Source organism: Cervus elaphus, chromosome 21 (genome assembly GCF_910594005.1).
Source record: "Cervus elaphus chromosome 21, mCerEla1.1, whole genome shotgun sequence".
In the NCBI taxonomy this organism is placed as follows: Eukaryota; Metazoa; Chordata; class Mammalia; order Artiodactyla; family Cervidae; genus Cervus; species Cervus elaphus.
Window position 1 is genome coordinate 7,638,054 of NC_057835.1, and position 26,799 is coordinate 7,664,852.

General features: G+C 47.4%; 1 protein-coding gene across 24 annotated transcripts in view; it reads left to right on the forward strand.

Annotated features, from left to right (window-relative positions):
• Positions 1-26,799, forward strand: part of PTK2 (protein tyrosine kinase 2) — a 208,497-nt gene that overhangs the window by 168,715 nt on the left and 12,983 nt on the right. For 20 of the 24 annotated variants that reach the window (XM_043879905.1, XM_043879898.1, XM_043879900.1 and 17 more), the window contains 4 exons: positions 15,693-15,804; positions 18,457-18,543; positions 20,076-20,213; positions 20,890-21,021. In XM_043879905.1, coding sequence (XP_043735840.1) covers positions 15,693-15,804; positions 18,457-18,543; positions 20,076-20,213; positions 20,890-21,021 — 469 coding nt within the window. Of the gene's footprint in view, positions 1-14,773; positions 15,233-15,317; positions 15,532-15,692; positions 15,805-18,456; positions 18,544-20,075; positions 20,214-20,889; positions 21,022-26,799 lie in introns of those variants that run through there. The other 4 variants (XM_043879897.1, XM_043879904.1, XM_043879908.1 and 1 more) reach the window with 3 other exon arrangements.

Genomic DNA, 26,799 nt, shown 5'->3' on the forward strand with positions numbered 1-26,799 from the left:
GCCCCGGGGCAGAGCTTAGGACCAGTACCTCATCCATGCTCAGTAAGCAGTTGTTGAATTAAGTCTAGATTGAGGCTTAATACTTGAATCAGCAGGACACTTTAATATAATACATAACCCAGCCAGCCAGCACCATGGTTTAATGTGCCAAATCACCTGGCTCCTATTTGGGGTACTCCCTGATCATAGGTAAGTTTCTTTATTTGCTGTGTTTTAGTCTTTTTTCATAAAAATCGTGAATGTGGGTGCAGAAGCCCAGGCAGCTCCTGTAGCCCACCCTCACCCCCAGGGCTTGAACCCTCTCCAGCCTGGCTTAGCACAGAAAATGATGCAGGGAGGGAGCAGGGCCTGGGTGCGAGCTGGGAGCCAGTCGTCTGGTCAGCAGTTGTTTTGCTGCGTCTCCTGGTTCTAGGCTAGGCTCTGTGGGTCCAGAGGGAGCATGCACAGTCCTGACCCCAGATCTTGAAGTCCGGCGGAGGAGGCAGGGGTCGACGTCCTTGGCCGCACTGTGACTGCTGCAACGCCCACCAGCCCGCCCACCTCTGTCCTGCTGCAGGGCCTCTCTGTGATGGCCCCTGGGGTCTCTTGAGAGGGCTTTCTCCAGGCTGAAAGTCTCCGTACAGTTCAGCTGTATCCACTGCCTCTGTTGGGGCTCGCTTTCAGACATGCTTTCTTTCATGGTTTGCCCCTACGTGTGTCTGGTTCCCTGCTGACCTTTCCTCGGAGTTTGACAGTTTCTGTCCCTGAACCTCTCCACTTTGATGCCGGGCTCCGCGTGCGTCCTTCCCTGTCACTCGGGGTATCGATCAACTTGTGCTCGTCCCCTCAGCCCCTCTGGGTTCAATTTCTTAACCCGCTGTGGCTTTGCTCCCAGCTCCATCTGCCGTTAGCTTCGGTTCTGCCTTTTCTCACCAGCCCCTTTTCTGTCCTGGGCTCCCCGCTGCAGGACACTGTGTATCCTGGAGCAGAGCTGCTGTGGCTTCTTCTGCCTGGCTCTTGCCCTCGCCTTCTGTGGGTCATGGTGGGGTCTTTGTCTCCACCGACATCAGGAAGCCGTCAGTAATTCCCTGCCTGCCTGCCCGCATCAGCTGACCAGCTAGGGAATCCTCACCTCCATGTCTGCAGACCTGCTTACCCCGCCCCGTACGCCTCACCCATCAGTCTTACCCGAACTCCCTGCTCAGGGCAGCTTTCAGTGGGTTCCTGCCGCCCCCTGTCAAGTAGAGGCTTCCAGAGTAGCAGCTGGGGCTTCTCGAGTCTTGGCCGGGACCCTCCTGCCCTTTCTCACACCGTGGCCATGCTAGCCTGCGCCTCTGCCTGGAAGGCGCCCGCCTGCGCCTGCCAAGATGGGCCCTGGCATCCTCCTCGGCCTCCTCCCTGCTCTGCCTGCAGGCTGTCCGGAGCTCTGGCTGCTTCTGGCCATGCTCACCCTGCGCAGCCACAGGCGGCCGTGGCCCGGTCCAGTCGGCTGCCCCAACACTGGGCACCGTGTGGCTGGGCCAGTGCTGGTCAGTGGGCAGGAGGACCAGACACTTTTCCTGCCCTCGAGGAGCTCACAGTCTAGTACGTCTCATCCCCTACTAGACTGAAGCTCCTTGAGGACAGGGATCGTCATACTCACCTCGGTGTCGCCCGACCCTCAGGCCAGGCTCCGGGACCCAGTGAGGACCACACAGCCGCCGAGCCCATGCTCGGCACACGGCAGTGCTGACGTGGCTGGAGGATGGCGGCGTGAAGGTGGAGTAGCTCCCTAGAGCGTCCCGGGTGAGGGTTTAGGGCTAAGTGCAAGTATTTTATACACACACACACACACACACACGCATGTATAAAAACATCAGGTCCCAGTTTATAGATGTTCTCTTGTGAACAGGTAGCACAGGTCACTGAGTATTAGTTTATCCTGTTTGTTTTGTATTAGTCAGAAATGAAGCTTAACTTTGTATTTGGAACATGTAGAATATGGCTACCAAATAAACCAAATAAAATATAACTTTGTAACATAATAGCTTGCCTGAAAAAAAAAATAGCTTGCCTGGATAGCTATATGTAACAATGAATCACAAACAAGAAAATAGAATCTTTTAGTGACTTCTCCAAAAGTTTTATTATATGCAGGATTCAAAGAAAATAATAAATTTTGGGTAATCCTTATCCCAGGTCACTTAAAAATGTTCCCCAATCCCATTCTCCTTGTCTGCTGTAAGAGAAACACTGCAGACAGACACAGGTTCTCATGGGCTCCTCTCCTCTGGGATGGGACCACCGCTTGTTTTCACTGTGTCCTAAGTTAGGAACAGTGGCTCTCAGAGACTCTCGTTGGCAGAGGGTCCTACTGGGATGGGTCAGCTCTGACTGGGAGGCCGGTCCTCCTCCTGTCCCGGGTCCTTGTTCGTACATGTGCCTCACTGAGGAGAATGAGGTCCAACTCTCAGCAGCCTGTTGGCAAGTGTAAGAAATCCCTCCGTAGGGAATTTCTCATAGTGTGTGCCCTAGCATTTAGTACTGTGTTCCTGACAAGTTATAAGAGTGCACTGAATATTCTTTAGTGAAGGAATCATTTAGTCTCTTGCTGGTTCAGTTCATTGTGTGGCAGATACTGTGCCAAGGAGACCACATAAACCACGGGTGTATTGTCCCCTTTGGAGGTTATGTTCAAAGTTAGCATTGCTGAGCAGTGCTCTGTGTGACTAAGACATCTGTGCTTCCTTATAGGAAGAAATTGTCAGCTTTATCTCAGGAAAGCATTTAACATGCGGTTTCTTAAATCCCTTTTAGACAAATGAATGCAATAAATAAAGTTATCCATTTAAATTTTGTACCTTAATTTTTGTTATTTAAAAAAATTTTTTGTTGACATGCAAAGATGCGAACTTAAAGACATGCCAAGAAGTAAACTCCTTGAATTTTCATAAAGGGCAAAGTAACCAGAACAAGAAAACAGCATTGCCTGCACCCCAGAAACTCACTGGAGACCTCTTTGCAGTCAGTGCTACCCCCAAGGGTAACCGCTCACCACAGGTCGGTTCTGCCTGTTTTTGAGCTTTATGTAAACGCCCCCATTCAGTGTGTGCTTTTTTGTTGATGACTTACTTTCGCCCAAGATTTGGTCTGAGGTCACTGTTATTCAGCTAGTTGTATCTCATTCTCCTTGCTGTATGTGCTCCGCTTATGACTCTACCGTGGTTTATCTCTTCTACCACTTTCCATCCTGGGGCTTTGAGACACAGACAGCATCAAGGCCGCTGCTGTGTGGGCATACTAGATGTGTCTTTGGGGAGCACGTGTGCACAAACGCCTGGTGGGTGCATGTTCACGCATCCGCGTGCGAGCAGGCTGTAGCTTTATGTGCCGACAGCGCCTGTTTTTCTACGTGGATGTGCCCGTGCAGCATCCCCAGCAGTGATGAAAGCTCCTGTTGCTTCAGCCATGGTTTTTTTAAACCTTTGGGAATTGATCCTTGTTTCTAAGCTGTCGTTTTCACATGTGAAGGGTAGGTTAAACAAACAAACATAAGTGGTATGTACACAGTTTACCTCATCTTTTCGATCCTAAAGAACACTGACCTAGTAAGTGTCTGCCTGGAAGGCCCCCTGGCCCTGGGCGCTTCAGGAAGCCCAGCAAATGGACACTGTTCACCGGAAGCAGGTCTCCATCCTCTGCAGTCACCTGTAGAAATCACAGCGTTGAAAACCAGTGTGGACTGAGTGCCACGAACTCTCACACAGTACTTCATCTGAACCCTCAAGGTCCTTGGAGGTGTAGGTGATGTTGTCATCATCAGTTTACAAGTGAGGAAATGGAAACAGGCCAGGTGGCTGACCAACCGCGGGTCACGACCTGGGATTCAAGGCAAGTCCACCTGAGTCCAGGGCACAGGCTGTCAATTGTCACACTGCACTTTGATCTGAGACCCAGCTAAAGTCAGTAAGCTCCCAGGCTATGATTATGACTGGTGGACAAACTCTTAACACTGTTTAGTTTAAAAGGAAAAAGAAGAAAGAAAAACACTGTTACACGGAATTCCTGCAGCCAGTTTTCTTATATTTGCTTGAGTGTCAGGCAGAGAAAGTCCCCCAGAACAAAGGCAGCATCTCTGGCTTAGGCACAGGGGCCCCCACTCAAGGACTTTGAAGGGTGGCATAGTTTCCATGGGTTATCACTGTTGTGCTGTTACATCTGGAATGTGCTGCGTCTGGCCACTGTGGCCCTCTGTGATCACAGCGTCCATGGGAGCAGTTTTGTCAGTTTTCCGTGAGCGTGAGTCTCTCCAGGGGCACTTGTGGCAGCTAGAGGCAGGCCACCCAGTGTGCGTTAGCCAGAGCCTGTACTGGCCTGCTATGTCCTCATCCTGTGTCCGTAATGCATAGCCTTGTCTTCAGCTTGGGTCTGGGGGGAGTGCTGGATGTTGCGTGTTTGTTGTTGTTGTTTTGCATGTTTGTTATAACTTGATATTGTCGTGTTTGCTTCTTGACTTTATCATACAAAACTGGCCTTCGAGAAATCTATTTGACCTGGAGGAGGGCATGGCAACCCACTCCAGTATTCTTGCCTGAGAATCCCCATGGACAGAGGAGCCTGGGGGCTTCAGTCCATAGGGTCACAAAGAGTCAGACATGACTAAGCGACTGAGCACACATGCATGGCCTTGGGTGAGCGACCTAGCCTCCCTGGAAGAGTGGGGTCACGAGTCCTACCTATACTCCAGGACTAAGTAAAGTCATCTGAAATGTGTTTAGTTTTCATGCTTGTGGTGGGCACATACTTGGTGGGCATACTTGGTAAGTAGTAGTAAAAATAAAGTTTCATCTGGCCTTTGACAAAGTTCAACACTCATTTATGATTAAAACTCTCCAAAAAGCAGGAATAGAAGGAACATACCTCAACATAATAAAAGCTATATATGACAAACCCACAGCAAGCATCACCCTCAATGGTGAAAAATTGAAAGCATTTCCCCTGAAATCAGGAACAAGACAAGGGTGCCCACTCTCACCACTACTATTCAACATAGTGTTGGAAGTTTTGGCCACAGCAATCAGAGCAAAAAAATAAATAAATAAAAGGAATCCAGATAGGAAAAGAAGAAGTGAAACTCTCACTGTTTGCAAATGACATGATCCTCTACATAGAAAACCCTAAAGACTCTACCAGAAAATTACTAGAGCTAATCAATGAATATAGTAAAGTTGCAGGATATAAAATTAACACACAGAAATCCCTTGCATTCCTATATACTAACAATGAAAAAACAGAAAGAGAAATTAAGGAAACAATACCATTCACCATTGCAACAAAAAGAATAAAATACTTAGGAGTATATCTACCTAAAGAAACAAAAGAACTATACATGGAAAACTATAAAACACTGATGAAAGAAATCAAAGAGGACACAAACAGATGGAGAAACATATCGTGTTCATGGATTGGAAGAATCAATATTGTCAAAATGGCTATTCTACCCAAAGCAATCTATAGATTCAATGCAATCCCTATCAAGCTACCAACGGTATTTTTCACAGAACTAGACCAAAGAATTTCACAATTTGTATGGAAATACAAAAAACCTCGAATAGCCAAAGTAATCTTGAGAAAGAAGAATGGAACTGGAGGAATCAACCTGCCTGACTTCAGACTACTACAAAGCCACAGTCATCAAGACAGTATGGTACTGGCACAAAGACAGAAATATAGATCAATGGAACAGAATAGAAAGCCCAGAGATAAATCCACGAACCTATGGACACCTTATCTTTGACAAAGGAGGCAAGGATATACAATGGAAAAAAGATAACCTCTTTAACAAGTGGTGCTGGGAAAACTGGTCAACCACTTGTAAAAGAATGAAACTAGAACACTTTCTAACACCATACACAAAAAAAAAACTCAAAATGGATTAAAGATCTAAATGTAAGACCAGAAACTATAAAACTCCTAGAGGAGAACATAGGCAAAACACTCTCCGACATAAATCACAGCAAGATCCTCTATGACCCACCTCCCAGAATATTGGAAATAAAAGCAAAACTAAACAAATGGGACCTAATGAAACTTAAAAGCTTTTGCACTACAAAGGAAACTATAAGTAAGGTGAAAAGACAGCCCTCAGATTGGGAGAAAATAATAGCAAATGAAGAAACAGACAAAGGATTAATCTCAAAAATATACAAGCAACTCCTGAAGCTCAATTCCAGAAAAATAAATGACCCAATCAAAAAATGGGCCAAAGAACTAAACAGACATTTCTCCAAAGAAGACATACAGATGGCTAACAAACACATGAAAAGATGCTCAACATCACTCATTATTAGAGAAATGCAAATCAAAACCACAATGAGGTACCATTACACGCCAGTCAGGATGGCTGCTATCCAAAAGTCTACAAGCAATAAATGCTGGAGAGGGTGTGGAGAAAAGGGAACCCTCTTACACTGTTGGTGGGAATGCAAACTAGTACAGCCGCTATGGAAAACAGTGTGGAGATTCCTTAAAAAACTGGAAATAGAACTGCCATATGACCCAGCAATCCCACTTCTGGGCATACACACTGAGGAAACCAGATCTGAAAGAGACACGTGCACCCCAATGTTCATCGCAGCACTGTTTATAATAGCCAGGACATGGAAGCAACCTAGATGCCCATCAGCAGATGAATGGATAAGGAAGCTGTGGTACATATACACCATGGAATATTACTCAGCTGTTAAAAAGAATTCATTTGAATCAGTCCTAATGAGATGGATGAAACTGGAGCCCATTATACAGCGTGAAGTAAGCCAGAAAGATAAAGAACATTACAGCATACTAACACATATATATGGAATTTAGAAAGATGGTAACAATAACCCTATATGCAAAACAGAAAAAGAGACACAGAAGTACAGAACAGACTTTTGAACTCTGTGGGAGAAGGTGAGGGTGGGATGTTTCAAAAGAACAGCATGTATACTATCTATGGTGAAACAGATCCCCAGCCCAGGTGGGATGCATGAGACAAGTGCTCGGGCCTGGTGCACTGGGAAGACCCAGAGGAATCGGGTGGAGAGGGAGGTGGGAGGGGGGATCGGGATGGGGAATACGTGTAAATCTATGGCTGATTCATATCAATGTATGACAAAACCCACTGAAATGTTGTGAAGTAATTAGCCTCCAACTAATAAAAAAAAGAAAATAAAGTTTCATCTGAAGATCCACAGGGGACCTGGAAGTCTTGGGCACAGAAAATGATCAATTGCTGTTTTTAAAAAAAGCTAATTATGACCTGAGCACGTGGCGCTTGCCAGACCCTCTGTGACCCAATCTGCTGCACCACCTCCACACCTGGCCCTCAAAGGGGCAAACCCAAGGACTCCAGGGCAACCTCAGGAGCAAACCCCAGTGGACAAACCACATGCAGAAATGGAAGTAAAACCCCAATGAAACTCAGCAGCAGTGTAGCTAAGGAAGAAGACCCAGAACCCCCTACCAGGTGTGCAAACTGCAGATTAAACCCACACAATCACCTAGGGAGACTCTGTGTCTGTGGAATATATAAATAAGTCATTGAGAGATCCCACCTGCAAACCAGCCAATCAACCAACAACAACAACAAAAGAAAACGCACTAGTTCTGATAGCTGTGGACTTCGGAGGCAAGAACATATGGGAGTGGGACCAGATTAGAATGTAAGGTGCCCCCACACCAGGCCCAGAGATCAGCACACCAATGAAGGGTATCCGAGGGAGGTGAGGTGGCCTGTGAATACAAGTGAAGAAAAGGATTCTGACCGCAGTGACTCAAGATAAACGTATATTGTTCCTCTGTTTTGATTTGCTCTGTAGATTCTTTTGGATTTTTTTTTTTCTTTCATCCCGCCCTCACCACCACTGCAGTAGTTTTCAATGTTATTGTCACTATGGAATCAAATGAAGCTTTTGAGGGTTTTTTTTTTTTTTTTTTGTCTGTGACATCTTTACTCCTGTTATAAAATTTCTCTTCTACGTTTGGCTTTTGCAGTTCTGTAGAACTTTTCTTTTTTTCTTTTTCTTTTTTTTCTCAGTCTTCTTCTAAATTTAATTTGACAATTTTTAATCCTCCTAATTCTGTTATCTACATTTATTCCTTTGTTTGTTTTTCGTACTGTATTCCCCCCCCCCGCTTTATAGTTAATCTTTACCTATATAAATCATCTTATCTCCCTCTGTTTAAGACTGTGTATCTATTCATTCTTTGTTCCTCTCAACATATTTGTTAGATTTATTTTAACTGCCTTATTGCCCACCTAGAACCTAGGTCTAGTTTTGTTTCCCAGTTTGTGCTTTAGTTAGTTTTATTCTTGTAGATAAACACTCGGTTTCCTTTGAAAAAAATTAAAAAATAAAAAATAAATTTAAAAAAAATTTTTAAAAAAGCTAACTATTCACATTTAAAAGTGGTAGCTTAAAAAAAAAAAGAATAAATAGGAGCTCTCACTAATCTTAAAACTACAAAAGAAGAATATTTCAATAAAGGCTTCTGCAAAGAGGAAAAAAGAAAAAAAAAAAAGTGGTAGCTATTACTGTCCAGATACCAAAATGCAAGGCACATCTTTTTGACATTTTGTAGATGTCTTATGGATGTCTTCTACAGGCTTTTTTTTTTTTTAATCCTTTCTGATTCTTCATTTATCTTAAAATGTGAACTCTAGATTAAAAACTCTAGGTTTGACTAATAACGTGAGATTACTTGTGCTTCTTCACTGTATTTTTCAGGTGGTTTTGAATCTGCTCCCCAAATTCCTCTCAAAGGTGGTGTCTGAATTCCCCCTTAGTCGTCATATCAGCATCTTCCTTCTTGTTGCCATCTTGCTGGTCTCGATCTTATCTAGAAGAGTAGCCTGTTTTTCAATTATTCCTGTATTTTCAGTGTAAAATGTTTGGGGCCTTTGCCTTCCCAGTAATAAAAAATAAATAGTAAATTTAGTAGGAACTTAATGTACAATTTAAACTGTTTTCTATGAAAAATTACATCAAACCTGTTCCTTCCCTGTGGGGACCTCACACCCTGATGATGTTCAGACCTTTACAGGTGCGGCTCTGCTTTACCTTCAGATCTGCAGCTTGGTTTTGTGTGAAGTAAACAAATTTCTGGGGAGATTTAAACTTAAATTTCATAAAAGTTAACCCTTTGTATGAGCGCCAAAGAATTGATGCTTTTGAACTGTGGTGTTGGAGAAGACTCTTGAGAGTCCCTTGAACTGCAAGGAGATCCAACCAGTCCATCCTAAAGGCGATCAGTCCTGGGTGTTCATTGGAAGGACTGATGTTGAAGCTGAAACTCCAATACTTTGGCCACCTGACGCGAAGAATTGACTCATTTGAAAAGACCCTGATGCTGGGAAAGATTGAGGGCAGGAGGAGAAGGGGACGACAGAGGATGAGATGGCTAGATGGCATCACCGACTCAATGGACATGGGTTTGGGTAGATTCCTAGAGTTGGTGATGGACAGAGAGGCCTGGCGTGCTGCGGTTCATGGGGTTGCACAGAGTCAGACATGACTGAGCGACTGAACTGAACTGAACCCTTTGTACTTACGTGGCTTCACAGACCATTTACCTTGCTGATCTCACAATAATTCTCAAGGATGAGATACCATTGCCCTTTTCACTCAAGTCTCAGAACACCCTGTGACTTGCCTGGATTTTGCACCCAGCAAAGGGTGGGTGCAAGACCCCAGCCCTCTTCTCCCCAGTCCAGGACCAGTGTCCTGGTCTCTACCCTGGGGTGGCCCCTCCCCACTAGGGGGGGTCGCTGGCTACTCCGCCCCTACACTCCTCCTCACTCTGTGGGCTTCCCTGCCTTGTCTTGTTTGTAAGAGAACTTTGGATGAAGCTCCCCTGCAGCTGGAATCCACTCGTTTATCTGTTAGCATCCAAAGGCCTCCCCCAGCACCCACAGCGAAATCCTCAGACTCGCCAGGCAGCTGCCGTCACCCCTCCCTTCACCCGTCTCTGGCACAGTTCTCCTTCTCTCTGTTCCTAATTCCCTTTCCCCGAATGTCGTCTTCAGGGTTATCCCTGAAAACGTGGAGAAAGAGTGGAGCAGGCATGGACATCTGCCCTCCCGTCTGGACCGTGGAGGGCCAGTGGCCTTAGGTTAAGGGGGCGGGCAGGTGAGGTGGGTGTGGGGGCGCCGGGACCGATGGGAGCAGCGCTGGCTCTGTGTGGGTCCCGGGTCCCCCGGGCACCTCACCTTGACTGGAGGACGCAGCAGCCCCTGGGGCACCCAGCCGGTTCTCGGTGAAGGGGGCTGGTGCTGTGAAGCCATGGGCTTACCTTCTGCACCTCTTCCTCTTGTTTAACCTCCCCCCCCCGAAACTTGCAATTTAGAAATACCGTTTGTGTCATACTTTTAGTGATTGCTCTGCGTATTACATTGTACATCTTTAACTTTTCACCATCTTGTTGTTCAGTCGCTCAGTCGTGTCCAACTCTTTGTGACCTCATGGTCTGCAGCACTCCAGGTTTCCCTGCCTTTCGCCATCTCCTGGAGCTTGCTCAAACTCTTGTCCATTGAGCTGGTGATGCTGTCTACTTAGACTTAATCTTTGTATTTCACTTTAAATTACCACCTCAATCCTTTCTGCTCTAGATGTCATATATATTCATATATGTTAGTAATCTCATAAATTAGCATTTTAAGGAAAGTAAGGGGGAAATCTTATATTTAACCCCAAACAGTGCTCTTTGTTCTTTCCTAAAGACCTTTCTTGAATTATCTATCAAAGAACTTCTTTAGCATTTCTTGTGATGTGAACCTGTTGATTAGTTTGGGGTGTTGTTTTTTTTTTAAATCTGAAAATGAATTGAGCTTCATTTCACTGTATACAGAACTCTGAACCAATGGCATTTTTCCTTTTTTTTTCCCTTTCAGCACCTTAAAGCTTTCTTTCACTATCTTCCAAGGAGATGTCACTGGCCTTTCAAATTATTCTTCGTCTTGTGTCATGTGTCACTTTTTCTGGCTGCTTCCGGGGCCTGCTCTTTATCTTTGGCTTTCAGCAGTGTGTAACTGGGATGTGCTTGGCTGTGGTTTGTTCACTGTGTTCGGCTTCACTGAGCCTCTTGAGTCTGTGAATGTGTGTCATTTCTGCAGCTGTTTTTTTCTGCTCTTTTTTTCTCTACTTTTAAAACTTCCATTCTGTGCATGTTAAATCTTTTGAGTCCAGAGACTCTGTTCTTTCTCTCTTTCCCCCCAATCTTTTTTCTCTAAGTTCCTCAGACTGGGGAAGTTTTGTCCTTAGTCTCCCTGACTGTTCTCTCATCTCCATCCTACTGATCACCCAGTCCCATGGAGATTTTATTTCAGATATTCTGGTTTTAGTTATGGAATTCTCATTTGACTCTTTTTTATAGTTTCTATTTCTCTGTTGACATTTCCTATCTTTTCATTAACTATGAATGAATTTTCCTATATGTCCTTGAAAATAACAGCTCTTTGAAGTCCTTGCTTGCTAATTCCAATTTCTGAGTCACCATTGGAGTCAGCTTCCTTTAGATTTCTTTTCCTCTTGAGACTGGATTACATTTTAGTGTTTGTGTATCAGGTGGTTTTAGATTATGGCCTAGACTTGGGGCTGACAAGTTGTGGCAATTCTGGATTCAATGTCATTCCTCTGAAGACTGCTTGGTTGGTTGACTTAGCAGGCAGCTAACTAGGCAGGTCTCAATTGTAAGCTCTCTCCATTCTATGAGTTCCGGTCTTGATTCAGCTGAGTTCAGTCTCAGCTGGGCCGCCTGGAGCCTGCCCTATATGTGCATGGTACAGGGGTCAGCACATGATTCAGGCAGAATTTATTCTTAGAATTTGAAGTACCCCCTCCCTGGCTCTCTTCTTCCTGGCATTTCCCTGTTCATTTTCCACCAGCTGTGGTGACCCAAACTCAGTCCTCTGGTTCTTCAAACCAGTAGGATGGCGGCCAGCTTTTTGGCCAGTGGCCATTAAAGTGGGACCTCGCCCAGTGCCATTCTTTCGTCCTAGCGTCCCTCCCCCCAGAGCCTGACTGCTCAGTGCTGCCTCAGGTCCTAGTTGTTGTCTAGGCTGTCTCTTCTGTCCTAGTCTCTGCAAGAGGAGGGGTCACATAGGAGCTTCTCCAACTTGCCCAAAATACCAAAGAGGTCACCATTTTAAAGTAAGATTTTAGTAGAAATAACTTTTAAAAATAATTTTGAGATGTGTGACACCGTAGCCCAGCAGAAGTGCATAACTTCCTGAAGTTTGAGACACATAGTAAGTAGAGAGAAAGGCAGATTTTGTGTTCGTGAAACGAGATGCTGGGTCTGCTGTGTGTGTTTGTAAGAGGAGGGGAGAACCCCGTGCTGCAGCACCGAGGTTACTGCGGCTGCAGAGACACCATCCCAGCCTCGTCTCAGGCCTCCAGACTTGTTTTCTGCAAAGATCCCTGGGCGGGGGTGGGGGGGAGTGCTTGTTGAAAGGTCAATTCCATTCCTTTGTGGTGAGGCAGTGTTGGGTAATTATAAGAGATCATGTTTCAAAACTGGTATTCCCATGAACTTGCTAAAACAAGCCATTTCCCTCTTGGCTTTTATTATTATTTTTTTTTTTTCTTCATCCAGTTTCTTTCTTGCTGCTCTTTCTCTGGGTATTTTCCAGATTAGCCTAAGTAGCTATGAATCCAGACTGATTTTCTTTCCAAAGCAAATTTTGTGATGTCATCATAAAATCATTACGTTAGGTGATCAAAGTCCAATCTTTTTTTTTTTTTAAGTTATTTAAGCATAGAAGAAATATGGTTTCAAAGGAAAGAATAGCAGTATAATCGCTATCAGGAAAAACGCTGCAGAAATGAAATAGATTAAAAAGAAAACCCAAGACATGTAAAAGTACAGAACTAGTTAGCATTTACTGAAATGTCCTACTGGTTCCCTCCCCTACTTTGTTTCTCCATCCTAACAGTGAACGGGACGGGCAGTGTGTCGTTGTTCCTTATGCACAAGGACACAGGTTGAGATGACCTGGCTGCCTGGTTACCCAGCTCCCAGCTCTGTCCCTTCTGCTGGGACGGTGGGAGCAGCTCGTCAGCCCCTCAGGACCGGTCGCCCGTCCACCCAAAAGCTTGCGCTGGAGATTTGCTTTAGTATCTCCGCTTCATGATGGAAACGAAGAAACTGTCAGACCTCTTCCTTGCTCTCCATGAAAATACCTCAGACGTGAAGTCGCATCCTGGGAAACCTCCCCCGGCAGCTCGCAGAGCCTGGGAGGCCAGTTCACGGGGCGCTGCCGCCGGAGTCAGAGCGCGCTCTCACACGTTTACGTCCTTTTACTCTGAGCCAGCCACTTGTTTGACTTTTTCTCCTAAAACGAGGAAAGTAAAAACAAAACTCACGTTAAACAGTTTTTTCCCCCTCCTCCCAATTCTCTTCCTAGATAGGGCTCGTGGATAAAACAAAGAATGATTACCACATGCCCTAATGTTTGTTAAATGAGAAGTCTTAGTATCTTCTATTGCTTTATCTCTCAGCGGGTTTCAGACTTAGAAACCACCGTCCCAGGAAGAAGCATGCGGGCTCGTTGCCAGTTCACATTAGGCAGCTAAAAGCTCTCAAATGGAATGTATTGCTACTAAAAATATTTGTAGTTTGGGAAAATATGTTTAAATTTGACCTCCTTGACACTCTGCGCATTCCAGTTTTTTGCTCTGGGTTCCGCAGCGACTGTAAAGAGAAAAGCTCAGAAATGTCTCCATGGGCACTCTTACTCCATCTATGGAAGAGTCTTCCCCCTGTAAAACCAGATTCTTTATGAGTTATTTATATTCTGAGCTGCTCTAAGCAACAAATTACTTTTTCTCAGAAACATTTTGACATGTTATCTTGGGTTCATGAGGCTGAAGGAACGGCGCTGCCTGGCTACCCCTGTGTTCGTGTTCAGTGTAGCAGGTGATGAAGGATTGAGAAGGAGGATTCAGAAGGGAGTCAGTGGGTCAGAGAAGAGGGGGACCATGAATGTGGGTGCAAGGGTCGGGGTAGGGGGAGTCTGAGGGGTCTCCCGATGGCAAGGGCCTCCCGTGATCCATTTGGAGGTGTTTGTGGGGGGCAGTCACCTTCAGGTCAGGGTGACCCAATTCAGAAGACAGGCCATGTGAGTTAAAGTGCCTTCATAGGGGCTGTTTGAAGTAGAGTTCCCATTGCCTTTAAGAATAGGTCACACTTGGCGTTCTCACAGCTTGCCTGTATTTTAACAATTTGAGGAAGTTAGAAATAAGGACAGTTTGGTTTGCTTTTGTTTTTTGCTTGATTTTTTTTTGTCTTGATTTTTGGGAATTTTCAGTTGTTTAAACAACTACAGAAATTTTGGAAATTCTGATTTGGAGTCTGTTACTTATTTTGAGGGTCAGGTGATTGAGAGCAGGGTGCTCGTAATCAGAGGGGGCCCCTCTCTCAGGCCAGTGGACCCCTGCTCCCATTGGCCTGCCCGTGTCCCCTGTGAGGCGGGGGGCCTGAGGCGAGCCGTCTTCCTCGGCAGCCCAAGCAGATGCTTCAGGGCCCACCGTCCCGTGGTCACTGCAGCAGTGTGACCCAGGTTCCATGCTCATGCTGGGCGCGGCAGGGGCCACAGCCTCTCAGACAGGCATACACGGCGCATTTTGACCCGTGAATCATGGGATCTGAGCCATGTCCCCACGATGCTGGCTCTCGGGCACAGCGGCCTCGAGGGCGCCACCGGTCCTGCCCTGTTGTTTAAACGTTTTGTGTTGTTTCTCAGCCACGATCGTCTACATGGAGTGGGAAGGAAACTGAAATCGTATTTGGAAGAGGGGATGGGCTCTTTTGACTAAATTTCACTTTTCTCTAAGTGCTGATGTGATCATTGAGGAAAACATTCCCTTCCCTTTAAAAAAAAAAAAAAAGCCTCCCATGTGTAGTGAGGGCTTGCTGACTCAGGGCAGTCGTGAGATGGATTGTGCATCTTCTCCTGCCGTAGCTGCGTGAGACGCAGCCTGCCCTCGCCTCCGGCAGCCGGAGTGTCTTCTGCAAACAGGCGAGCGGTTCCCAGATTAGAAAGGGAGGCTCTGGGGCAGCTGACCTCACTCTCTCACGGACGCCTCCCCGGGAGGCTGGGGCTGAAGCAGCCTCTGTATGCAGCTGTGGGGCGGCGGGTGGGGGCCGCTGTCTGCGCCTGGAGGACCGAGGTTCCTGCTAGCCCAAATAGTGGGGGGCCTGGCGCCTGGGAGCAGAGCCCTGAGCTACCTGGCAGGTGAGCAGCCGTGAGACGTGGTGCTGAGCTGCGTGTGCGAAGGCAGCAGGAATTTCAGAAGAGTTTCCTTTCTTCCTGATGAGACAAAGTGCTGGTTAAAGTGAAAGCTGGCAGGAAGGTCGTCTGGGCTGTTTGGGGCGTGTCTCCTACAGCGCTGATGTGGTGCCTCCGTGGGGCTTGCTTGGGGAAACGGTCCTGCTGAAGGGAGCCGGGCGTCCAGACGGTCCGTCCTGGCTCCTTTCTGGTTTTTCAGCTTCTCCCTTCCTGGCCAGCTGTCCTTCCTTACCTGGGCTGTGGCTGTAAGCGGACCTGCCCTTTGCATCCAGGCTTCTCTGGAGTCCTGGGAAGCTGGAAACCCGATCCCCTCTTCCTTTCTGATTGGGGCTCCTGGCGGCAGGGCGGGTCCCGAGTGTTCCAGCTCCTGGCAGCAGCTCCCTCACACCCTGTGTTATCTCCCTAGCACAATCCTGGAGGAAGAGAAGGTCCAGCAAGAAGAGCGCATGAGGATGGAGTCCAGAAGGCAGGTCACCGCATCCTGGGACTCCGGAGGGTCCGACGAAGCACCGCCCAAGGTAGCAGAGGCCCCCACCCCACCTTGGCATTCCTCCTGCTGACTCTCGAGGGTTTGGTTTAGGCAGCTGCACGCTATCTGTGCAGAGAAAACCAAATGGCAGGTTTTTCTAAGAGTCAGCACTGCAACTTTGGTTTCTTATTTGCTTCTCTGTGTACCACCCTCCTGTGCACTCATTTTCCTAATCTGTGTTGCAGCCTCCAGCTTTTTGAAGCCATGGATGATTGGATTAGATATGACTTCCCAACTCCCTGACCACCTGCCCCCCCACAGAAGTCAGGGACCTAAGCCATTAACGATTCACAGTTTGCTTTGTTTTGAGAGGAGTCTGCTTCCACCTGACCCTGTCCCTTGGGATTTGGTTCTCTTCTGCTGAGAACCTGGAGCACATTTCTGCCCTTTTCTCGCCTGTGGCCGGCCGCTGGGTTGTCTGTGGAGCAGGCAGCGCGTTGTATCCGCTTGTTGAGGTCTGTCGGTAGCATCCCAGCCCTGTCCTCCATCCTCCTGGCCTGCAGCCGGCCGCCAAGCCTCCACGCTGCACAGCCATGCTGGGGCCGGGAGGCCCTCGATCACTCCCCTCAGGTCAGGATTCTTTGTCCTCCTTTTGCCGTGGACAGGATGGTGTTTTCACACATCAGTTTGCTTGCAGAGAATAATCCAGTTCAGATCATTTTCTGGACAGTATACATAAAAGGCTATTTTGCAGTTAATGGCTAACTGCTATTTGACATTTAATGAGCTAAAAATACATTAAAAGAACTCTGATAGTTCATTCCCTTTTTGAAAAGTGTTCAGAAATCTGTTTTAACACAAAGTGCTATTAAATATTGTACCCATATTTTTCTTGGTCATTGTTTTAAACTGTGTAACAGGAAGTATTATTACACACTTAGAGTGAATACAGGTTATTGACCAAGTTTTTCAGAACTTTAGAGGTGAAGGGTTCTGTAGTCTGGCTTCCTCCACCAACCGGAGAACTGAGGCCCAGGGAAGGAGGGCCACGTGCTTGATTCCAAGGGGTCACTCTGAGCCAGTTAGTGATGAGACCAGAATATTTCTCTGTCTCTCCTCATTTGGCAACAACAGAATCCCTAGGTACCCACCAGAAAGCTATGAACCCCAGCTCCTGCGGCCTCCACCTCTTATATACAGGTTTGCCTGTTTTCTCAGTCAAACTGTGGAATGGTTCGACACTGGAGAGCCTTGGAGTTCATTTCTCAGGCCCAGAAATCAAGTGGATCTACTCACAAGTGGCTCAGATGACCGAGCATGTTCCCTGCTTGTTCCCAGCCTCACTCTCCTCGTCTGTGAAGTGGGGGTACTAGTGTTCCCTGCCTCTTAGGGGTGTCGTGACGACCAGATGAGATTGTGTGTTCATAGCATGTGTTTTGGTTCCAGAAGTGTGAGGACCTCTGTGTGGCTGGTGAAGAGCACAAATGATATAGCAGTCCCCTAAAACTCACAGAATTGAAGAATCTTTTCCATCTAAATGTGTATCTCAGTCTCTGTGATTTTTAATAATTTTCATGTGACTGAGTTTTGAAAGCTCTGCTATTAAATAAGTTCTTGGGCGGAGGTGGAGGTAGTTGGGCTTCCTTTTTTACAGAATAAAGGTGAAGCCAGCTTAAAATTTTTTAAATAGCTTCACATTTCTTTCTCTAGGACATTTTCAAAGTGTACATTTTGAGGCTCTTTTCTGTAATCAGAGATTGTTCTAGTCTTTAATATGGGTCAGCAGACTACCCCACTGCCTGTTTTCTGTCGATAAATATTTATTTTATTGTGTGAACTTACCCGTTCCCTTGTGTTTGTTCATGGCTAGGTCCCACTACACAGTCAAACTTAAGTGGTCCAGTTACTGTGTGGCTCAAAAAGATTAAAAAATTTACTCTGTGGGAATTCCCTGGCAGTCCAGTGGTTAGGACCTGGTGTGTTCAATCCCTGGTCAGAGAACTAAGATCCCACAAGCTTTCTTCCATTCATGAGTTGTCTTTTCACTTTCTTGACCTCGTTATTTATAATGTGAAAGTTTTAATTCTGACCAAGTTCAATTTATCTTTTTTTCATTTGTTGACTAGCTTTTGGTATCCTGTAGAAGAAATCATTGCCTAACCCAGGATCACAAAGGGCTTCCCTTGTGGCTCAGTTGGTAAAGAATCCACCTGCAACACAGGAGACCTGGGTTCAATTCCTGGGTCAGGAAGATCCCCTGAGGAAGGGAAAGGCTACTCACTCCAGTATTCTGGCCTGGAGAATTCCATGGACTACTTAGTCCATGGGGTCACAAAGAGTCGGACATGATTAAGCGACTTTCACTTTCACTTTAGGGTCACAAAGATTTACTCCTGAGCCACCTTCTTCGAAGAGTTTTACCATTTTAGCTCTTAGGTTTAGAGATATGATCCATTAGAATGAATTTCTGTGTATGTTGTGTGGACAGGGTCCGGCTTCATGTTCACATGTGGTATCCTGATGTCCAGCATTATTTGTTGAGAAGACTGTTACCCCCAATGAAATATCTTCACACTCTACATCATTCTTTCCAACTAAGCTCTTATAGAAAATTGTTTTTTTCTGTTCTTTTTAGCAAAAGGCAGATTCACCAAAACAGTCAAAACACTTTTCATATGATGCTCTGTTGATCTGTCCACAGCCCAGCAGACCTGGTTATCCCAGTCCGAGGTCCAGCGAAGGATTTTATCCCAGCCCACAGCACATGGCTCAGACCAATCACTACCAGGTACGCATCCATTCCAGGTGTAAGGTGTGTTCTTTTGTTCTTCACTTTCAGAGTGGGGAAGTACATTATATGGATTGATATTGATGAATTAACACGTATATGTTTGATTCCAGTTGTAAGATGTGTTCTTTTGTTCTTCTCATTCAGAGTGGGGAAGTAACATTAAACATACTGATATTGATAAATTAACACATGTATCTTTGTATCAAACAAATGAACAATTCTTTCCCAAGCGCCAGGTTTCCTCACCTTGATAAGAACAGCGATAGGGCATTTCCCACAGGCCTTTTTGCCTTGAAAGGCTCAATTGATCCTTTCACGCGGTTGGGAGTTAGATAGAAAAAAACTGCTTTAGATGGTTTGAAATCTCTTTGTTGTGAAAATTCCTAAAAGTTATCTGGCAGTAATATATCCCTTCTGACTGAAACATAGTAACTGATAATAGCATTTCATGTTTAGTAAAATATTTTTTGATTAAAATATTTAAATAAACTGTGAGAGCTGTCTATATAAGTTATTTAAAAGTTTACTGTGTGTCATCAGTATGGAATTTTGGTATAAATCAGTGCCTAGAGATCTTCACTGAAGTGTGTGTTGATGTTTGGAAATACAGACTTGACTGCACTTTATCTCCTTAAAAAGTAGCTGACAGTCCTGCCATCCAGCAGCCTGATGAGTTCGGGAAGCAAACTCTGATTCCTTACTCTGTCCTTCTTTTGACTGAGCAAGAACCGTACAGAGAAACGCCTCCTACTTCCCTTCTGCTTGCCACTGTTTCCCACACTCACCTAAATGCTCTTACTCTGCCTGCGCCATCACTGTTAGACTGTGCAGCCGTGCCTCTCCCACCACCTGCCCCGGTTCATCAGTGGACAGGCCTACAGGGGCCCTGTTTCTCCTTCGCTGGGGGCGTCATGGTGAGCTGGCAGGAAGGGACCTATAGAGCAACAGCTTAGCCGTGTGTCTGGCCTCCTGTTGCTTCTACATCCGAGGATGGTCTGCGCTCAGCATTGTAATAAGTGTGCGGAGTAGAGAATGTGTGCTTTCCTAGTGTACATTTGTGTTGGCTCTCTAAGCCAACAGATGACCTTTCTCGAGACCATAGTTGAGAGTCCATTTCCTTGCTTTACTGGCTCCTAGAGGTACCTGCACTCCTGACTCATGACCCTGCTTCTTCCATCTTCCAAACCCCAGTATCTCTCTGAGCCTTCTTCAGTAGTCACACCCCCTTTTCTTTTCCCTCCTGCTTCCCAGTTGCATTTTAGGGACCTTACGATCTCCTTGGGTCCACTGGGACAGTCCAGAGCAACCTCCCCATCCCAGGAGTCTGACTTAGAATCACGTCTGTGCGACCCTTTTGCCGAGTGAGGTGCTCACAGGTCCCAGGGCTCAGGCCTTGGACTTCTCTGGGGAGCCGTTTCTCTGCTGCCACTCTGTCCTCTGCAGTCTCAGTTACTTCCTGTCACCTGGAAGCAGGACTGTGCAGAAGCCACTGTGTCAGAGCGTGACCTGGCCGCTTCGCTCATCCGCAGGTCTCTGGCTACTCTGGCCCACATGGAGTCACAGCCATGGCTGGCAGCATCTACCCAGGTCAGGCATCTCTCTTGGACCAAACAGATTCGTGGAATCACAGACCACAGGAGATACCCATGTGGCAGCCCAGCGTGGAGGTAAATTGGATGTCCTTGGGCTTTGCCTTGTTAATTGATGAGGCTGTACCCAAGGCACCTTTCATTCTGAATCCTAAGATTTCTTGGTTTAGATGACCTGATTCTAAGATCAGATGCTCTCTGGGTCTGTGAATCTTTTTAACTAAAAGATGAAGAGATGCTACCATCATTAGTCCATTCATTTGAAAAACAGAGCCCTACATGAGGCCAGTGGACATACAGAACCTCCAGCTCAGGCGCCCATGTTAATTTTTGCTAAGTTTTTCTGGTGAAACCAAGAATCACTCCTGTAATATTAAAAAACACTTCTTGGAATCCAAGAACATCTGTAGTTGTCTGCTATTCATGCTCTTTTCCTTGGAGTAAACATGCTTTACACTTCATAACATGCATGTGTCACATTTAACCTTCCTCCCATTGTTTTACTTCCAGATCATTTCCACTTTTTTTTTGCTCTATTTAATGATGCATTCTTTGCACACATCTTGGATTACTTCTTTAAAATAGATCCCTGCAAGAGAACAGTTGTATACCTCTTAAAGCTGTGTCACCCACGTTAACTTGAAGCCCAAGGAAAAGCTGCTCTGCTTAATTTTTTTTTTGAAAGACACACAGAAAAAAAGTAAGAGCACCATATGTGGACGCCTGAAAGTGACCCTCCCAATTCCCCCTCCAGGACTCAGCGGCACTGGACCTGCGTGGCCTCGGGCAGGCACTGCCCACGCACCTGATGGAGGAGCGGCTGATGCGGCAGCAGCAGGAGATGGAGGAGGACCAGCGTTGGCTGGAGAAGGAGGAGAGGTTTCTGGTAACTGAGGCGCGCTGGGTGCTCTCGCTCCTCGAGCCCTGGGGCGCCCGCTGTCCCGCCAGATGGCGGCAGGGTTCATCTTGTCCAGAGCAGGAGCGTCTGCTCCCTCAGGCTTGTAGCAGTGGGTGGTTTGCTTTTCTCAACTGACTTTTTCCGGATAAATTTCTAGGACGTCAGCAGTGGCATTGCGGGCTCAGACGTAGAACCATTTCTGTGGCTTCGCATGACTATCACGCTCACACAGAAACGACTCCCGCTCAAGTGGCCGCTTGCACACAAGACACCACCTCTTGCCTCTGCAGGCCGGTGACTAGACAGGCAGGCCCCGGGCTTGCCTTCCTGGGTCCTCGAGTTCACGGTCTGAGTGGCACAGCCCTCCCCCCACATGCCTCTGGGTTCCTGGCAGGAAGCGTCTTCTTGGGACAGCTCTTGCCAACAGCCCCTCAGAAGTCCCTGGGGACAGAGGAGTGGTGATAGCGGTCTCTGCGTGTCACGAGGTCCTCAGTCTCCCGAGCCCTCTCCCGTCAGCCCTCCTTCCTGAAGTAGCGGAAGAGAAGGATGGCTGGATGGAGCCAGGACTCGGGGAGCCCTCACACAGCGCCACACCCGGGGGTCCAGGGCTGGTCCCTGGGGCCTCTCATCACCCTCTGTGCTGAGGGACCGGACACCATCGGTGAGGGGGATACAGCTGTGTTCATGACTCTGGGAGTCCTTCAGGCGCAGAAACACTTAAATCAACAGCCAGTGGTTTATAAGACAGATACCCTGTTTTCCCTCATTGATTTGTATTTTAAAAGTGAGCGTCACAAACTCTGCAGATTAGGCTGACGATGTTGCGGTACCAGTGTCTGGTCTGTGGTTGCTCCTGGGGTGAGGAAGGCCACAGCCGTGAGCTGTTCTGAGCGGGGGAGCCGGGGCGCTCTGTGGAGCTGGGGTGCCTGCGGTGGCCGGGTGCACACAGATTGGGGTTCCGAGGTGGACAGGCCCAGGAGGCGCACTCAGCCTCCGAAAGAGCTGTCTGTGGGGGAGCTGACCAGCCTAAGCCCATCTCCACCGTCTGGGTGATGGCAGGTGTCTAGAATCAAGGCTGGAGACACTGCCGGCTGTCAGCTGTTGGGTTTGTTCCTTCTAACTGAGATAACTTACGTACCACAGACACACAGATCCTAGGTGTACAGTTTGATGAGTTTTGATAAATGTGTAAGTCCATATAACCTACTCTCTGTACATAGAACTTTTCTGTCACTCCAGTATCCTCCAACTCATATTCAAGATACATTGACGAGTCGTGTAACCTACGCCACGGGGACCCAGGCCGTGCCGTGTCCTGTCACAGGCGTGGTGTCCCTGTCCCCTGAGCTCACGACATTCCCGCCGTTTGTTCCGACCCTCTCCCGTACAGCTTTGTGATCTCCTGTAAGTTCACCTCTTCCCTCTTGAAGTCTCTGCTATTCATTCAGAGCTTCCCTCACTGACAGCTTGGGCTCTCATTCCCATTGACTGTTGCTGTCTCAGTCACTCAGTCATGTCCAGCTCTTTGTGACCCCGTGGACTGTAGCATGCCAGGCTCCTCTGTCCGTGGGATTCTCCAGGTGAGAATACTGGAGTGGTTGCCATTTCCTTTTCCGGGGGATCTTTCCGACCCAGGGATCGAACCTGGGTTTCCCACATTGCAGGCAGATTCTTTACCATCTGAGTCATTCTTAGTTATTATTTTTGTATATGAATATGCATTGAGTTTTAGGAAATTACCTTGTATATAACAATATTTATCACATGAAATCTTTTTCACTGATTTCCTTGGGCTATCTGTTGTCACTTTTTAAAAACATTTTTCCCCTTCATTCTCAGTTACGTATCTCATATTGCCCCTGAAGCATCTCTTGCCACCTTTTGTATTAAATAAGTTCTTGCCTGCTTTTCTTGCTTTTATTTTTAAAGTTAACGTCTATAATAGTTTATTAAGTATAATGTTGGCTTTATATTTTAAAGAATAACTTTTTAAAACCTTTTAAAAGGTTTAACGTGATGAAGTGTGTGAAGCATTTTGCTTGGTTTTATGCTGGAATCACATTCCAGAGAGGAGTCCCCAGTAAGTCATGGTTGACATCCTTTTAAGGTCCTGGTTTATCTTGTTCGTGCTGTTTCATTAGAGATTCCTGTTGATCTTCATAAGCAAGAATGGTTTATCATTGTCATTGTTATAGTTTCAAGATCAAAACAGTGTTGGTGCCATGAGACAAGTTGACTAACCGCTGCCGCATCAGCTCTGGGTCAGGTAGCCAAGGTGGGGGCGGGGGAGCTGAGAGCAAGTGAGCCGTCAGCCTGGGTGACTGGTGGACGAGGCGCAGCCCCACCGCCCGGGGAGCAAGGCGAGGAGGTGGGGGAGTGAATGCCACGCCTGGCCTCTCTGCAGTCCTGTCTCCTCCCAGCTGCATCTCCTGCCCCAGCCGTGGTGACGCTTCTAAAACTCGGCTCTGATCCTGTCCTTCTCTGACTCAGAATCTGCCGGTGGCCACCACCAGGTGACCGCCCGGGGCTCTCCATCCATCCTGCCCTCCGGGCCCACCCCCCAGGTCAGCCCCTGATTGTGGTGGAGAAGACGGACCCCGGGGAGGTGTGCAGGGCCGGCCTAGCAGCCGAAGAGCATTCCAGGGCGAGGGCACAGCGAGTGCACGAGCCTGGACTCTGGGCCAGCTGGGTGAGGGTGTAAAGTCCTCGTCGTCATGACCCACATAACTGTCTACCGCTTTATGCTTCACGTATTCATCTGTGAAGTAACTATACTGTCCTCTGTAAAGGGCGAGAGCACCTTCCTGTCGGGTGGAGTTGAGGACTAAGCGTGTAACCTGTGGAGGGGGGAAGGAGTACACCATGAATTTCTCCAAGGGCTTCTGTCTCTCTATCAGCCGGGAGGCGGTGCTGCTGAGAGTCTAGGACTCTTAGACCATGCACCTCAGCCAGAATACCTGTGGGCCGCTCCTAACCCCTTTTCTTTTTCTTTTTCCTAAACCATTTTAGACCTGATACTCTAGTAAAATAAAAAGCAGTTACTAGGAAAAAGGAAAATTTTTTAAAGATATAGAAACTTTTATTATGAGCTCCAACAGATCTAAAAATTACTATTTAGATTGCTCTAGAAATTTCGTCCTCTGCTTCTGTCTCATCATGCCCCGGTACCAACAAGTCCTTCCTGACCTGCCCTGGTCCTCAGGCTGTGCTGGGCACAGACCTGCCACACCCTTGGTCAGCTTGCATCCTGCTGGAGGAGTCACCTTCTTCTTTGAAAACTTAACGTTGCTTTGTCAGTAGTAATTCCCAGATTTTTTCTAATAGATCAGAGTCAGCAGCTATTTAGCGAAGCATCCAGTTTTAGGCCCTACCTCGTTGTGTGAGGTGACTTTTTATCGAGCACTTTGGAGAGTCGCGCATCCCTCAGGTCTCTCCCCTCTGTTGGCACATCTTTGTCAGGGTGGCAGGCTCTTGCCTGGAGCACAGGGCCGCGACCTACATTGGCATCTTGGTGGCATGTCCCACCTCCTTCTCTGATGTCATGCAGCCCATGCAGTTTCTGAGATGGCTCCACGGCGGTGAAAGCTGTCCTACAAACCAGCCAGAGAGAGCCAGCAGGCTTGACTGGAACCTCAGTGCGCCGGGCAGACCTGCTTTCCTCTTGGGTGCTGCTTTCAAGGAGAGAAGCTTTGCTCCCTGTTTATTTTGGTTGCTGTGCGCACAGTCATTCTCTAATGCAGGGCTGTGCTGAAGGCAGGGTTTTAACTTTAAAATGAGAATGTTTTGAGTATATAAAGGCCGCTTTGTGTTCTGAGAAAGGAAATGAACATTGGAGCTGTTTTCCCCCTCGTGGCAGTGCCAGCTAGCAGGAGTGAAACATGAGTGTCAGGATGGGGTTAGAGGGTCCCAGACAGGACTCTGCTCCCAGCCAGGCCACAGCCCGCCGAGTTTCCTCCATGGTCCAGGTCTGAAGACAAGGTGGTGTACGGGGAGAGGACTTCAAGTTGGAAGTCTTCCTTCAGCATATATTTGCTAAACATCTCGTATGTGCCCATTTCTGTGCCAGTTCAGTTCAGTCGTGTCCAACTCTTTGCCACCCCATGGACTGCAGCACTCCAGGCTTCCCTGTGCATCACCAACTCCCAGAGCTTGCTCAGACTCATGTCCATCAAGTCGATGATGCCATCCAACCATCTCATCCTCTTCTCCTCCCGCCTTCAATCTTTCACAGCATCAGGGTCTTTTCCAAGGAGTCAGTTCTTCACATCAGGTGGCTGAAGTATTGGAGTTTCAGCTTCAACATTGGTCCTTCCAGTGAATATTCAGAACTGATTTCCTTTAAGATTGACTGGTTGGATCTCCTTGCAGTCCAAGGGACTCTCAAGAGTCTTTTCCAACACCACAGTTCAAAAGCATCAATTTTTCAGTGCTCAACTTTCATTATAGTCCAACTCTCACATCCATACATGACTACTGGGGAAATCATTTCTCTGCCAGGCACTTACTTGATCCTTATAACAGTCATTCAGGTGAGGCCCTGGATCAGGAGAGGTGAAGCCCCTTGTCCACGGCAGCTTAGCATCCGTGCAGTGGGAGAAAACAGATGTGCCTCTTAGGGAAGGGGTGCGGAGGCCCAGCAGGCGGCACTTCGCTTGTTGGCTGGCCGCGGGTTTTCAGTGATGTCAGCGGTGCTGGGGCACGGGGCCTCACGGACAGAGGCAAGCGCGGGACAGAGGCAGCCTGGCGGCTGACACGCTCAGCTTTTCGGGGAACTGCTCAGGAATTTAGTCAAAGGTTTATACACAGAGCTGTTCACCCAGAGCCTGTTCATGCAGGTGAAATTTTGAAAATAGCCCAAATGTTCAGCAGATGGCAGCAGGTGAGCCGTTTATTGTGCTTCCCACGTACATGGCGGTCTCAGTGCTTTGCCAGCATTACCTCGCTTCATCCTGACAGTGATTGGGGTAGTACGTGGCGAGTGGTGTCACCTCCCACCCGTGTTACAGATGAAGAGGTTGAGGCCCGGGCCACACAGCTCAAGAGGACCCGGGCCTGACCCGAGTCCCACACCCTACGTGCATACATTGCTCTGCTTTGGCGGCATTTTCTACTCTACGGACAGTGGAGGTTGAGTGCTTTTTTCCCTTTGAGAATGAACTCGTACATCAGATGGCTGGTACCAGTGCCCAGGCTGCTTCCACCTTGTTCTGTGTGTGACAGCATTCACACTCTGCAATGCTGTGCAACATTATCCCATGTTTGCCGGCTTCCACTGTGTAATGTCGTATGAAGGCTACGGAATTATGACGTGATCTCACTTGAAAGCACATGTAAGCAAAGCGAGACACACAGCTCATTTCTCCATCACCACCTCTAACAGGTGCTTGTGGCTAGTGTCCTGTGCCAGACCCTCATCAGGACGTTCTTTCCCTAACAAAGATAGTTTTTTCTGTGTGGTCTCTGCCAAATGCAGGGTTTCTGAAAGAGACGGTGGACTGGTGGAGACCAAGAAATGCATGGTCAGCCTGGAGAGGGCAAGGGAAACGCACCCTGAGATGCGCTTTGGCCAGTGTGTCTGGCACGGAGGGGCAGGTGTCGCTGTGGCTGCCTGTGGGCTCCGTGAAGTCCGCACCGTCGTGGGCCAGGCTGGGGCCACTGTGCGGCGTTGTTTCTGTGAGGAGGAAACCCACCAAGCTCCACGCCCTGACAGCATATGGCCTACTTTGTTTCGTCTTCTGTTAGTGAAATTCACCTACTATTAAGTCG